General features: G+C 44.4%; 1 protein-coding gene across 1 annotated transcript in view; it reads right to left on the bottom strand.

Annotated features, from left to right (window-relative positions):
- Positions 1-2,693: 2,693 nt before the first annotated feature.
- Positions 2,694-16,354, bottom strand: part of LOC121567435 (mitochondrial import inner membrane translocase subunit TIM50-like) — a 33,524-nt gene continuing 19,863 nt past the window's right edge. Inside the window, exons 5-11 of the mRNA XM_045220838.1 lie at positions 15,028-15,086; positions 13,888-14,007; positions 11,925-12,029; positions 10,625-10,723; positions 4,270-4,426; positions 4,066-4,172; positions 2,694-3,793 (exon numbers count right to left, since the gene is read on the bottom strand). Coding sequence (XP_045076773.1) covers positions 3,698-3,793; positions 4,066-4,172; positions 4,270-4,426; positions 10,625-10,723; positions 11,925-12,029; positions 13,888-14,007; positions 15,028-15,086 — 743 coding nt within the window. The 3' untranslated portion in view covers positions 2,694-3,697. The remainder of the gene's footprint in view (positions 3,794-4,065; positions 4,173-4,269; positions 4,427-10,624; positions 10,724-11,924; positions 12,030-13,887; positions 14,008-15,027; positions 15,087-16,354) is intronic.

The following is a 16,354-nucleotide window of genomic DNA, read 5'->3' as shown; positions in this document are numbered from 1 at the left end:
GTTCTCCAGATGGAGGGTTGACCACATGTTGACAACATGTGACTATAACAGTGCAGTTCTATGTGGGGGGCTAAGTGCCTTGATTAAGGGCACAACGGCAGGAGGTGGTAGGTCTACATGGGATCAGACACAGCAGCTTTCCAGTGTCAAAAATGCTTATTTTTTCATGTAGGCTATAATAATAGTAATTGGAATTTGGTTAAAAGCCATGGAGAAGTCATGGAAAACGTGTATAAACCGTTAACAGTGAATAATCAGAGGTTTCTATACCATAATGTCATTTGTGAATTTCGGTGAACAAATGGACCGACTTGGCAAAAGTTAACTCCTGCGCTTCTTCCATCCCAAGTCAAGCACTAGTATTATGCAAATGCATATCAGATTTGTTAGGGATAGGCCTACACAGGTGTCGCGTGCGTGGCTTGTCATGAGGAATTCGACGAAGGGGAAAGAATGATAAAACAAGTCGATGACCAGATGGCACGATCGAATATGTGCATAATTGTAATATGCCTGTGTTTGCAGAGGCAGATATTCGACAGGACATGACACAGCATGCGTTTAACAAGTATTTAACATGCGTAATGTCCATGGAAATAGCTTGTCAGAAATGTTAATCTTTTTAAATGAAAAATATTTGGTCGATTTGCATCTAAAGGTTGTGCTATTTCTTCAACCATATTGGAACAGCTTTGGGCAAATGTTCTAGCACTTGCCACTCAACTCTCCACACGTGCCCAATGTCCAAATGGTGTAGGACTCGTCGCTTTTGCCATGGTGTGGCGTGTGTCTGACCAGTGGTGCTAAAACTGGGAGGAGAAATAGAGGGAACAACCCGGAGGAGCGGAAAGACGCACTGCGAGAACATTTGGAGAGGTGTTACTCGGTGGCAGAAGGCATAGGGCGCCTATAAATGTGAATTTGCGCCTTTTGTAGAGGTGTCATGTGCAACACCACGAGCCTGAGACAGGCCGATTCCCAGGCTTTCTGTCGCGTGCATGTTCATTTATAGCAGTTTAAGGTGACACTTTATGTCGGTCGAGTTTGGTCGCACCTTTCCACGAGCAGATTTAGCTTGGTCCAAATGAAATGGCACATTCGCTTTGCTGGCCACATGGGTAGGCCTACTCATTTCTGACCCCAACTTGTCCTAGCCTACTTAAATAAGGTCAAACTATGCTGGTAATGAAAATTAACTCACCAAAGCAGACAGAAAAAAGACTCACTTTTGCCATATCTCTGTAAATGATCAAGACCAGTGCATTACGGAATTGTCACTTCAAATCAAATTGTATTTGTCACATGCTTCGTAAACAACAGAAGCTTATGTCACTATAGTCACTTGAGTGGTAGTACTAGTTATTTATTACTTGAACTATAACGCATGGGAAAATGTAATTGAATTTAAAATATGACACATTCAGTCGAATTTCGTTTTCTTTAAACCCAGTAGTCCTACTGCTGATAATTGCACAAATTATTAAGATATTATGCTATTAAAATATGCAGATGAAATCAATCATTCGTTAAATATGTAAGTAAATAACCATGGTATTAAAACAAAAAATTAACTCACACACTCATTTTCCCAAGAAAGCCTGTGGTGATTTGTATTTTGGCACGTGTGCGTCTGTCTATGGGGTTGTGGTGGTAAACCAAAAAGCCTCGACACCTCACAATTTGCAGCTATTTGTGAATTGAGCCATCACATGCTCCCTTCACAGCTTACTCTCAAATGGTTGCATTATCATCTAGTTGTATTCCAATTGGTGTTACAAAGTCACATGTTTCTGTAAAGAGTATTCAAAGGAATTATTGCGACTGCTGGGCGATTTCCTCCCTCTTGATGAATTTTCTATTAATGGCCCACACCATGCGCAATGCTTTTTTACATCTTTGCTGTAGCCTATTATTGTATTGATAATACAATAAAACAATACATTTGGTCAAATGAACCCCTTTTCTCCTAGTTTGTGCAAAATCAAAGAACAGGGACTTTAGGCTTAGTGACTTCACAAATTACGTGCAATCCCTAAAACAAATATATTTTAAATCCTTGCTTAAACAAGTATCATTCTCAAATAGAGAATTAAAGAAGCATTTTAGACACCTTAAAACCCAACATAAGTATCCCTCAGAGGATGATGTGCATTGATCGACCCTAATCTGGTATTGCAAATATTTGTGCCGAGATCAGCTGCGCTTAAACTGCAAATTCCCTAGTGCCAAATACTGAAGAGGCTCATAGTGTTTGTCAGGAGTTAATCGTTACAATACTTAATTACATTATATGATGACCTCTTCCACAAACAAGAGTCAGATAGGAAATGTCTTCTGCCAGTTGTTAATGAATTAAATATCTCAGATTTTATTTGGATTATATCTGCCAACATAACAGGCTCTGTGTGCTGCGCACAGTTTAGCTTCCTCCACTGTCCAACTGCCCCATACTGGCCTCAAACTAGTGATCCTCTGGTTTGAAACACACGTGACTGCCCTCCTTGACAACATGTAAACCATTTGAGCCATACAAAATGGTACATCTTGGATGGCCCCATCAGCGACATTTCAAGATAGCTGTGGAGTGAGTTTATGGTACGTTCTTCACTCTTACACCAATAATAAGAAAAACTGGTTAAGATATTTATACTTAACAAAAATATAAATGCAACAATTTCAAAGAATTTACTGAGTTACAGTTCATAGAAGGCTTTATTACAGACATAAATATTCCTCAGGTATTTAGAGGAGATCAACATACTGCCATGAAAACAACTGATTGAAGCTAGTTCACATTACATGTTAGGTTGTGCCAAATCACACAAGATGCTAGATTTAAGAGTTTTTTCTTTATTTGGGACTTTGTGAATGGTTCACAAACTAAACTCTCACAGAACATTCAACAAGCACATATTCAGACAAGGATCCATTTTCACTTTGTATGCTTGGCACCAGCCCAATTTCACATGGCTTGGCTTGATTTGCTGAAAATGTCTCTCCCACTCATTCCTACAGCGCAAGCTCCAGCCTCTGTTGCACACAGTCCCATTGGCATCAACAGCGCCTGTCCAAGCCATGACTTCTCATTGGTGGAGATAAGAAGCTTAGAGAGTCTAAGAGTGCAACATGTTTAATAATCATATTAATATACTAAACCCTGACCAGCTCAGTCTTAGATATACATTAAACAAAAATAAAAAACTGTTGTGCGAAGCTGATCAAACTATCATCCCAGGGCACCAGATCCAAGTGCATGGAGTTGCAGATAAGAGCACTGTTCTCTGGTCAGTTCCCTGTATGACCGGCCGGTGAGTAGAAGTGGATGAACTAATGTGGACTGAAACGGTTCAATCAATAATGTCTAACCACTCAGCACCATTTTGTATATGTCAGTGCCAACAGAGGACCAATGGAAGCAGATCGGGGGCTTGCGCTGCCTACACCACAGCATCTGAGATCCAGGAAGTGACTTTGCTGGCGACAGAGGTACCAGAATGTTCTTTTGAAGCCTTGCTCCTTTCCAGCTCATCCCCCCCAAAGACATGCTTGCGACAGTCAAAAGTCCAGCTGATTGGATGGTCTCTCCTTGTCTCCTCCCCCACGCTGCCCACCCCGCCGAGTGCCTGCGGCCCTCCATCCTTTTGGCCGGACACTGGAGGGGTGGGCTGCGATTGGTGGGTGTGAGTGAGAGGGTCCCTCACTGTTTGGAACGCCAGAACCTTCCGGCGATGGAGCCCAAAGAGATGCCCTGCTTCTTCTGCTGGGCCAGCTCTGCCAACCTCTGCTCCTCCTCCTGTCCCCACACACACACACACACACACACACACACACACACATCAGTATCTACAGTTACATCAGTATCTAATGGACTATTGCTCTAAAGTTCTCGCAAAACAGTTGGAGAAAAAGCATCAATCAACCAACAGTGAAAAGGTTTTTCCTACAGAAAATGTAATGTTTCTTGAGGATGAGGACACTTCTCTTATGTTAGTAATGTTGGTAATGTTAGTGTATTTGTTAGTTGTCATCCATTGCTCCTAAACATTGGGTTTGTTTGGACTGTACCTGTGCTAGCTGCGCTTGTCTGCGTTTGAAGGCCTCTATGGGGTCGTCTTCCAGTGCGTAGTTCTCCAGGACAGAACGCACGTCATCCACTCCACTGAGAGCAATGGCTGCCGGAGAGAAACACGAGTGAATAGCGTGTCTGGGAAGGAACAGGTTGGTCGACACACACTGACCATACACGCCATTGCGCACACACACACTTACTCTTGAGGAAATGAGCTAGGTCGTAGAGTGTTCGGTCTTCTGAGTTGCCGTCCCACTTCGTCAGAGCCATGCCGTTGAAAGGCTGCAGGCTGAAGGCTTCCCTCTTACAGTCCACCAGTATCACCTTGGAGGTGTCCCGGTTCAGACACGACACGTCCTACAGGGGGGTGGAAGAGAGAGTTGAGTTACAAGACACTCGGAAGAGGAATTTATCTAAAGAAAGTTTGATTAAAAATGAAATCTATCCCGTTCATTGTTTAATGGTAATTGTGACAATTGGAAATACCCTATTTACATAAGTATTCAGACCCTTTGCTATGAGACTTGAAATTGGCTCAGGTGCATCCTTTTTCCATCGATCATCCTTGAGATGTTTCTACAACTTGATTGGAGTCCACCTGTGGTAAATTCAATTGATTGGACATGATTTGGAAAGGCACACACACCGGTCTATATAAAAGGCGCCACAGTTGACAGTGCATGTCAGAGCAAAAACCAAAGCCATGAGGTCAAAATAATTGTCCGTAGCGCTCCGAGACAGGATTGTGTCGAGGCACAGATCTGGGGAAGTGTACCAAAAAATCTCTGCAGCATTGAAGGTCCAAGAACACAGCGGCCTCCATCATTCTTAAATGGAAGAAGATTGGAACCACCAAGAGAGCTGGCCACCCGACCAAACTGAGCAATCGAGGGAGAAGAGGCTTGGTCAGGGAGGTGACAAAGAACCCGATGGTCACTCTGACCGAGCTCAAGAGTCCCTCTGTGGAGATGGGAGAACCTTCCAGCAGGACAACCATCTTTGCAGCACTCCACCAATCAGGCCTTTATGGTAGAGTGGCCAGACGGAAACCACTCCTCAGTAAAAGGTACATGACAGCCCGCTTGGAGTTTGCCAAAAGGCACCTAAAGGACTCTCAGACCACGAGAAACAAGATTCTCTGGTCTGATGAAACCAAGATTCAACTCTTTGGCCTGAATGCCAAGCGTCACGTCTGGAGGAAACCTGGCACCATCCCTACGGTGAAGCCTGGTGGTGGCAGCATCATGCTGTGGGGATCTTTTTCAGCGGCAGGGACTGGCAGACTAGTTAGGATCGAGGGAAAGATGAATGGTACAGAGAGATCCTTGATGAAAACCTGCTCCAGAGCGCTCAGGACCACCTTCCAACAGGACAACGACCCTAAGCACACAGCCAAGACAAAGCAGGAGTGGCTTCGGGACAAGTCTCTGAATGTCCTTGAATGGCCCAACCAAAGCCCGGACTTGAACTCGATCGAACATCTCTGGAGAGACCTGAAGATAGCTGTGCAGCGACACTCCCCATCCAACCTGACAGAGCTTGAGAGGATCTGCAGAGAAGAATGGGAGAAACTCCCCAAATACAGGTGTGCCAAGCTTGTAGCGTCATACCCAAGAAGACTTGAGGCTGTAATCGCTGCCAAAGGTGCTTCAACAAAGTAAAGGGTCTGAATACTTACGTAAATGTCATTTAAGTTTTTTTTTTTTTTATATACCTTTGCTAAAATTTCTATCAACCTGTTTTTGCTTTGTCATTATGGGGTATTGTGTGTAGTCTGATGAGGGAAATAAACAATTTAATCCATTTTAGAATAAGGCTGTAACGTAACAATGTGGAAAAAGTAAAGGTGTCTCAATACTTTCCGAATGCACTGTACACACATTTGTAGAGGGGAAAACACACACTTTTCCCTGGCCTGCCCTGCCCTGCGCATTGAGTCTCAGTGGTGAGCAGATGTAGAGGGACGCTGAGTTCTCCCCATCACCGAGGTAATCTGGATCCCCCTGAGGTGCTGCTGACTAGCCTGGCCCGCAGTGTGTGTGTAGGTAGATGAATAGGAAAGAACCGGCACACTCCTCTCTCCCAATAAATAATCAGCATCTGCCTTCCTTCTGAGACGGGGCCCAATCCCCAAGAGAACGTGGGAGTGTGGACGTGTGTATATTGACGCGTGTGCGTTTCTACATTAGCCTAGTGTGAGGTGCAGGAACAAGTTTGTGAGTGATGTATTGATGTCTGTGCTTACAGAGTTGGTCAGCCTTTCCGATAATTTACTATTTCAGTCAGATAAATATAGTATGTGTGTTGGGCACGTGTAGTTGAGAGTTGGGCTGTTGGGCCGTGTGATGCATACAGTGCTTCAGAAAGTATTCATACCCCTTGACTTATCCCACATTTTGTTGTGTTACAGCCTAAATTCAAAATTGCTTTCCCCCCCCCTCACCCATCCACACAAAATACCCCATAATCACAAAGTGAAAACATGTTTAGACATTTTTGCTAATGTATTGAAAATGAAATACAGAAATAATTTACATAAGTATTCACACCCCTTTGCTATGACACTCTAAATTGAGCTCAGGTGCATCCACTTTCCTTTGATCATCCTTGAGGTGTCGCTAAAACTTGATTGGAATCCACCTGAGGCCAATTCAATTGTTTGGACATTTAGAATGAAACACACCTGTCTATATAAGATCTCACAGTTGACAGTGCATGTCAGAGCAGAAACTATACCATGAAGTCCAAGGAACTGTCCGTAGATCTCAGAGATAGAATTGTGATGAGGCATATGTTCCTGTAAGTCGCTCTGGATAAGAGCGTCTGCTAAATGACTAAAATGTAATGTAAATGCATATATCTGTGGAAGGGTATAAAACAACTTCTAGAGTGTTGAAAGTACCCAAGAGAACAGTGTTCTCCATCATTGGGAAACTTAAAAATATGGAACTACGCAGACTCTGTCTAGAGCTGGCCGTCCGACGAAACTGAGCAACCAGGCAAGAAGGACCTTGGTCAGAGAGGTGACCAAGAACCCAATGACAGAACTACAGAGTTCATTGGCTAAGATGGGAGAAATTGCCAGATGGACAAGTCTCTACAGCACTTCACCAATCTGGGAGAGTGACCAGACAGAAGCCACTCCTGAGAAAATGGCACGACAACACACCTGGAGTTTGCAAAAAGGAACGTGAAAGACAGATCATAAGGCAAAAGATTGTGGTCTGATGAGACAAAAATGGCCTGAATGGAGAAAACCAGGCACAGCTCATCACCCACCCATCATCATCCCTACCGTGAAGCATGGTGGTGCTTTTCAGTGGCAGGTACTGGGAGACTGGTAAGGATAGAGAGAACGATGAATAGAGACAAACAGACAAATCCTTGATGAGAACCCAAACGACCTTAGACTGGGGGCGAAGAGTTATGTTCCAACAGGACAATGACCCCAAGCATACAGCCAAAGAAATGCTGGAATGGCTTCAGAACAAGAATGTGAAATTCCTTGAGTGGTCCAGCCAAAGTCCAGACAGAATCCCATCGAAAATCTGTGGAAAGACTTGGAAGTTAGATGGGGAGCGGCAGTGAACATCAAACAGAGCTTGAGAAAATAACATTTCTGAAATTGACCATCTTAAATTATCATTGTAATTGCACACACATTTTGCGGATGACTGGGATGAATGCAGGAGCAGATTTCAGGAGCAGGACAAGACACCCTCTTTTTGACTGATGACTGACATAGACATGTACCTCATAGGACTTTCTGGCTTACATGATTCTGATGGTCATAATGCTTCTTGCCAGTGTCAAAGTCTATTTTATTAGTCCAAGTTCAGTGACACAAGACTGCCTTAATGCTTCTTGACAGTGTCACAATGTATTTACAACAAGTTACTTAAAATATGAAGAAAAAAAAAAACATGACTAAAGCATTAATTACAAAGGATTCAAGGAACACACTTTCAAAATGAATGGAAACTTCTTGGCAGGGAAAAAACAAATTTGAATAAACGTGGGATTTGACCCATATGTAGGTGTCTTGACCAGCCATTACATAACGCAATATATCTCAACAGGTGTAAATTTATGGATCATGACAGTGTTTTGACAAAATTATGACAAGTTATGTCAGCAGTTATGAAGTGCTATGATGCTAGGTGTCAAGTAAAGTGTTACTGAATACTTATGTAAATGAGATATCTGTATTCCATTTTCAATATATTTGCAAAAAACTCCAAAAACATGTTTTCACTTTGTCATTATGGGGGTATTGTGTGTAAATGAGTGCAAATTTAATTTAATTTAATCCATTTTGAATTCAGGCTGTAAAACAACATTTGGTATGCCGAGTGGCGCAGTGGTCTAAGGCACTGCATCGCAGTGCTAGCTGTGCCACTAGAGATCCTGGTTCGAATCCAGGCTCTGTCGTAGCCGGCCGCGACCGGGAGACCAATGGGGCGGCGCACAATTGGCCCAGCGTCGTCCAGGGTAGGGGAGGGAATGGCCGGCAGGGATGTAGCTCAGTTGGTAGAGCATGGCGTTTGCAACGCCAGGGTTGTGGGTTTGATTCCCACGGGGGGCCAGTATGAAAAAAAGAATAATATATGCACTCACTAACTGTAAGTTGCTCTGGATAAGAGCGTCTGCTAAATGACTAAAATGTAAAAGTAAGTCAAGGGGTATGAATATTTTCTAAAGGCTCCGGTTTCACAGCCAGCCGTGCTCTGTGATCCCCTAACAAAGCAACAGGCTGTAAGCCAGAGTAGGCATGTGACCAACCCACACACACACACCCTCATAGGGTTACACATGCCTACCCACAAGTTAAGTGAGCAGATAAACACACTGTGCACTAGTATGACAACTTAAATCTGACTCTCCCATGGAGAATGAAACAACAATTTGAACTGAAAAGAAACAAAAAGAAAACTGATCTCTGAAATGCACATTTGGTGGGGCAGTCGAGCACTCAACAGTCTTGTTCAACTCAATCCAGTCGGTCCACCTGTGACAGAAGGTCATGCCCTCCACTAACTGCCCTCTGTCTTCAGGGGGTTGCCTCAAAGTTGGACTTGTCATCAACATCAATGGCTGATTCTACCACAGCCTGGTTCTATCACAGTTAATTAGACAGAACGGCAGATAATGTGAGTCGTCAGATAGGCTTGCTGATTGTGTTGGCACATCGCATCTGTGGCTCCACATCGTTTGAAAACTTTTTGGGGGAAAAACACCATCGAAATTCACCATTGGACAGACGCCTGAGGCCTCGGGGGACAGATCTCTATTCAGACCTCCCTTTCTCTTACTCCCTCACTTTCTGCCTCCCTGTTGCTCTTCAGAGGGCCAGATGGAAGACGAGGGAGGGGAGAGGAAGGGGGAGGAGGAGAGAGGGGGTGAAGAGAGAGACAGAGATGGGCAGAAGGTCACCAAAGGAAGGGGAGGGGAACAGGAGACACGTGAATCCAGGTGAGTACACAAAAGGAGAGGAGAAGATCCTGTATGTAACGTTAGAGTCAGGACGACTAATTACCAAATAAATACATTAAAGTTCTGTATAGCAGGGGGTAGCAGGTTACCCTCATCAATTCTTCATGTTTCCCAATTTTTAGTAGTGAGTGATTAACATGGAAAGAACTGGCCATGCATCTTCACATAGAAAAGTTATACCTATACACCTACCCACCACTTCAGCCATACACATCACAACAACTAGGCCATGTAGGGACCATAACCACACATTCACTACCAGGCCAACCTAGTTTTCTCATGCATTACAAAAGCACTCCATTGAAACATGGTGATGTAGGCTAGGCATGTTAGTTACAGTCAGCTCTGATTCAGCTAGTAACACACAGCCATGTAATAGATGCCAGATGATAAGTTAGTTGAACAAAGTTGTTAATACTACTGTACTTCAGCCATGCATGGAGACTGACTCAGGCTGTTGGAGAGAGGGGGAGAGGGAGACATAAGGTTAATGAGGCCCAGAAAGGGGAGGCGGAGGGAGGGGAAGAAACCCCTATTGTCAGGGGCCGAGGAGGAGAGAAAGAAAGAGGGATGGAGTCGGAGCATAGGAAAATCAATGCTGGAGCAGAAGGCGGCTATGGAACGGAGACACGGGGGGTATGGCACCATTGTGCCGACCGGGTCACAGTCGAGAGGGGCGCACCGGGGGTTCTGGGCTGGGGGCTTGGCCCAGGAGGAGTGGGGTTGAAAAGGAGTACAGCAACGTCTCAGAGTCTTAAACTCATGTCTTAGAAAATAACAGACAAACGGAGAGAGACAGAGAGAGAAAGTGAAAGAGCGAGAGAGAGTGAGAGAAAGTGAAGGAGCATACACGGGTCTATCCAAACTAAAGCAAACCAAATCCAACAGTCAACAAACAGGGCATTTGTCTGAACACTGATGGCTTTAAATTCAGAAACATGGAAGACATTAAATTCACGGAATGCTGTGTTATTGGAGGCTTATGCAGTGTACATAAAACATCAGTGTACACACACACACACACGGTTCCCGTGGTGAAGGTCAGCCTGATTATTTGTTTACCTTGACATGATGTCCCTCCATGTAACGCGTGGCGTCCCTGAAGAGGCGGTACATGACAAAGCCCTGGGGGTCAATGCTGTCAATCAGAGGGTACGCCGTCTGGGAGAGAGAACACGCATTACATCACAACCTCACACAGCATTGACATGCTAGATGCTTTTGCATATGCATGATGGCCAAAAGTTACATGGCTAGATTTGGCCTGATGATTTGGACAGACCTATGATTGTGTCGTCAGGGTCTAATTTCCTGAATACTCCTCATAAAATCACACTTAATCTCTTCGCATTAGAAAATCTAAAGTAACAGCTTCTCATAGAACTACATGGTTTAGTCAGCACGACTGCAGTGGGCAGGTGGAGAATACACGTGCCAATATGAAGCACAGGAAACCTTAATTAACATTGATTAATGATCCATTCTCCGTATGAAAATCTGCAGCTAGCGGAGTTACAGACATGCTTCAGTTTGACTTGGCACAGCCACTGTTGCAGGTCACCACAACACTGAGGCTGACCTTCACCGAGAGAAAACAAACAGTCCCTAAACAAGGGGCCAATTAGACCCTGAGCGGAGCATGGCTCATTTGCATATAAATGTTGCCTAAAATAAAGGAGTCTTTGCAGCCCAAAAGGCAACCCGTTCTGAGCCTGCCTGTTGGCCAAGACGTAGGTAATTAGGACAAACAATAGGGGTGAGGCATATTGGTGCCAAAACAACAAAACAGTCAAATGCAACAACACTATGGATGTTGTTTGAGATCAAGAATCGTCAACAGTGTTAGTTTGGAGTAACATAACACATTCAAAAGTAATGGATTTGTTTTGGGGTGACCATTAGAACAAAGGTCTACAGGGAAATCAAGGAGGTGACCGGTGCAGTCACAACAAACCAGCTAAGCTACACCCAGCGGTAAGAGCGGCCCTGATTGGTTGTGGCGGAGGGAGGCTGTGGCAGGTGTCTGTTAGGTAAGTGAGGCAGACAGGTATACACCTTAACCAATCCAAAATGCTTCTTCACTAAAATGTGACATATTATAGCAGTTAATGTGTTGTCCATTGCAACACCTATAGAATTGCAGTGTTGATTGGCACGAGACAAATTCAAAAGGGACAAAAGGGTGGGTGGGGGATTTAAGGGAAATTCTGGCTCAAAAAATAGTATTTGTCAACATAGGACTGCAAAGTTGTACTTGAAACAATCACGGTACAATAAATGGTGTGACAAGGTCTTGTAAGTCCTCATTGGCCCATGCCAGAACAGCGTTCAAACCCTCGTGTTGTTGAGTGATGTCACTCACCATGCCTGTTTCTGCAGTGAAGATGACTATCTCATAGAGAGGGGCTAGCTGCTGGAACAGGTAGTCGATGCCTGGCCTCTTCTTGAAGCGCCAGCCTGTAGCCAGCTGTGGGGAGTATAGGAGAACAAACCAATTTAAAGAGATACTAACTACTCACAACTGCAATGGGATACATTCATTATGGCTAGAACACTCACTGAAAGCTATCCACACAAATAGTCAGTGAATAATCTATTTAACCTCTACGGGATCGGTGTCCCGTATACAGGACGGTTGAGCTAACATGCGCTAATGTGATTAGCATGACAGTTGTAAGTAACAGCAAACTTTCCAGGACATAGACATGTCTTATATGGGCAGAAAGCTTAAATTCGTGTTAATCTAACTGTACTGTCCAATTTACAGTAGCTATTACAGTGAAAAAATACCATGCTATTGTTTGAGGAGAGTGCACAACAACAAAAAAACATCACGGCAACTGGTTTGATACATTCACCTCTAAAGGTAAATAATGTACCTACATTCAGTAATCTTGCTCTGATTTGTCATCCTAAGGGTCCCAGAGATAAAATGTAGCATAGTTTTGTTTGATCAAATCCATTTGTATATTCAAATGTAGGAACTGGGTTCTACAGTTTGAACCCCTGCTGTCTCTGGCTCCACACCCACCCCGCCCGGCCATCTAGATGTGTGAAAGTTAGTGTATAAGCTAATGACCCATCATGTATGACATTCCTGGGAGTGTGTAAACTTACATTTTGTATTACCATATCATTTTTGTATGTTCTCTATAGTTACATACTTGAAAATGTATCAATTGACCAATTCGGCACATTTGGGCAGACTTGATACCAAATAGTCCAATACTGCAATGCTTCACTGGATCAATCTGAAACTTTGCACACACACTGCTGCCATCTAGAGGCCAAAATCTAAATTGTGCCAAAACTGCAATATTAAGTTGTGACCTTTCTCTTGCATTTCAAAGACCGAATGTGTTATATTCTCCTATATTAATTTAACATTTCCACAAACTTCAAAGTGTTTCCTTTCAAATGGTATCAATAATATGCATATCCTTGTTTCATGTCAAGAGCTACAGGCAGTTAGACTTGGGTATGTAATTTTAGGCAAAAATTGAAAAAAGGGTCCGATCCTTGAGGTTAAATCATCAGTTTATCATGTTATAGAGTGTTATATTTAGAGTACGATTTTTCTTTTGACAGCCATTATCCAATCGACATAAATCCAAACAAGTGAATGATTGATTAGTTTGTCGTCATGTTATAAAGTGGTATATTTACAGGTACACATTTTGCTTTTTCGACAGCCTAAACGGAGCAGCTTATGGCAGATGAAGCCTTTGGGTGACCTCCTGAGTTTAGGCCCAGCCTATGTTGTTAACACAAAAAGGCTGGCCTAAGCCACTTGCAGTCTTATCTTCAGAAATCAAAGTCTCTGTGCGAAGGGCCGCCAGGCGGCTGTCTGCTGAGGGCAGGTGTCGGGTTACGGCCGCGCCCCACCTGTCTACTGCACGTGCAACTCGTAGGGGGAGTCATACGGGGGAGGGGGCATGGAGACCACAGGTAAGGGAGAGTAGGTAGGGTCTCAGGTAGAGGCGCAGGTGGAAGGTCTCAGGTAGAGGGGCAGGTGGAGGGTGGAGGGTGGTATTAGAGTAGGGGTTGAGACGGGGCTCTGAGGGGGCCAGGTGGAAGACACAGGTTAAGGAAGGGAGGGGGGGGTCTTTACAGATAGTGGCGGTAGATGGGTGGCGGGCCCCCAGCGACCCACAGGCCAGATGGCCACCCACAGAGGAACAATACATGTTTTATCTTGTTGTGTTCAAGGCTATACTGAGAGAAGGCATCCAGTTCACCCAGCCAGCCCCTGGTGCCAGGAGGCCTGGGTGAGGTGGTGTAAGAGGGAGTTGAGGTGTGTTGGGGAGGAAGGGGGTGGTACGTACCGACCACTCGGGGTGCAGCAGGACGTCTGTGAGCTCCAGGACCAGGGTGTAGGGGGGCTGGTAGTAGGGCTCCCTCAGGGGGTCAGGAAGCAGCTTGGGGCTTGTGGGCTCAATGATCATCTGGGAGGCACACAGATATGACATCACACAACTATACAAAAACACGATGCTGCAGTGGGAGGAACAAGTGGCACATCATCAGAACTATGTGGGTCAATTGACAACAGCCAAGCTCTATTAAAAAAGTATGCAATTTGTATTTTGTGTTGAACGAGGCCGATCCCTTTAATACTTGAGATCATGCATACGTTTTTCCTCTTTACCCTAAGACTTGAAGACTAGTCTAATGTCAACATGGTCACAAACAAGCTGCAGTAAAACACACGGAGGCCATCACTCCTGGCTCGCCGTAGTAAAAAATTGGAGGAGATTGTATTTGGCTGCTTATGTGGGATTGCAGGTGCGTTAAAGATTGTGGTACACTTCCTTATTTCGTTTGTTTGCTCTTAGCTGGCCTCATCCCTGCAAACCCCATAAAGCCATAATCCTGTAAGAACCAGCTGCAAGAGGGAGATGGGACGCGTGGAAGAGAGAACTGACATGTTCAGGAGACCAGAGGCCAGGGAGGAGGAGAGGGTGTGTGTGTGTGTGTGTGTGTGTGTGTTGTCGATATGGAAAAAGGGTGTGCACGTTTGGATACACACGAAGGAGACAGGGGGATGTTCACGCTCCATTGAAGAGATCAAAGTGCTACGAGGGAGATGGATTTTGGTGGGTGTGTGTGGAGGGGGTCTAACTGAACAGCAGCTGCAGGCCCATGCAGAGGCCTTCCTGCTCTAAGCGGTCTGGCTGCACCTGCCTCTGCTTCAGTAAAGACAGATAAGAGGCCTAACATGGCTCCCAGTCTCACCCAGTGTAAATATCCCAAACCAGCGGTTAACCCAGGGGTTTAGTGGACAATGACCTTCTATTCTACCTCCCTGAACCAAATACACCAGCCTCAGAGGAATAGGCTGACTAGATCAGCCACATAGCAAATACAACCAACTAGAGCGGAGCCATCCATTGATCAGGCTACATTGAACAGTGGGAGAGGCAGATCACTTTTTTTCTGTTTTGTGTTTGTTTCTTATCACCCACCTGTCTGTAGTCTTGGAAATACTTGAACGTCCTTCTCAACTGCTGGATAACCGGGGCGTCTGTAAGCGAGATCCAATAAGAGAGGAAATGTCAGCTATAAACAGTGTGGAGCGAGCACCATTTCTCAACACACCATACTCAAGACTGAACACTTAGCCTAAGGGGACTTGTGATCCATGTATGTATTGGCAATAGAGTTATTGAGCATCTCAAGCCCACTCCGGTGGTGGTAGAAATGGACACAGCTGCAGCCCTAATGAATGACAATTAAAAGGGGCACTCAGCAGTTGCTACATACACTGAACAAAAATATAAAAGCAACATGTAAAGTGTTGGTCCCATGTTTCATGAGCTGAAATAAAAGATCCCAGACATTTTCCATACGCACAAAATACATCTCTCTCTCATTTTGTGAACAAATTTGTTTACATCCCTGTTGGTGAGCATTTCTCCTTTGCCAAGATAATCCATCCACCTGACAGGTGTGGCATATCAAGAAGCTGACTAAATAGCATGATCATTACACAGGTGCACCTTGTGCTGGGGACAATAAGTCCTCTAAAATGTGCATTTTTGTCACACAACACAATGCTACAGATGTCTCAAGTTGAGGGAGCGTGCAATTGGCATGCTGACTGCAGGAATGTCCACCAGAGCTGTTGCCAAAGAACTGGATGTTCATTTCTCTACCATAAGCCGACTCCAATGTTTTAGAGAATTTGGCAGTACGTACAACCGGCCTCACGTGTATGGCGTCGTGCGAGTGAGCGGTTTGCTGACGTCAACGTTGTGAACAGTGCCCCATGATGGCGGTGGGGTTATGGTTTGGGCAGGCCACGGACAACCAACACAACTGCATTTTATCGATGGCAATTTGAATGCACAGAAATACCATGACGACATCCTGTGGCCCATAATTTTTTTTAAAGGTATCTGTGACCAACCGATGCATATCTGTATTCCCAGTCATGTGAAATCCATACATTAGGGCCTAATGAATTTATTTCAATTGACTGATTTCCTCATATGAACTGTAACTCAGTACAAATCAACGAAATTGTTGCATGTTGTGTTTATATTTTTGTTCAGTATACATTGACTTATAAATTAAAGATATATACCCATTGATTATTGAAGAATATAACTCATAAATAAGTCATGAGCTAAGTTCAACAGTCGTATCCCATCAGAACCCAAAATATAAACTTGTTTTACTCCAATATTTGTAAACAAAAGAAAACGTAATGTAGGTCCTGTGTAGCTCAGTTGGTAGAGCATGGCGTTTGCAACACCAGGGTTGTGGGTTCGATTCCCACGGGGGACCAGT

This window comes from Coregonus clupeaformis, chromosome 6, assembly GCF_020615455.1.
Source record: "Coregonus clupeaformis isolate EN_2021a chromosome 6, ASM2061545v1, whole genome shotgun sequence".
NCBI lineage: Eukaryota > Metazoa > Chordata > Actinopteri > Salmoniformes > Salmonidae > Coregonus > Coregonus clupeaformis.
This window is presented reverse-complemented; position numbering and strand designations above follow the sequence as displayed.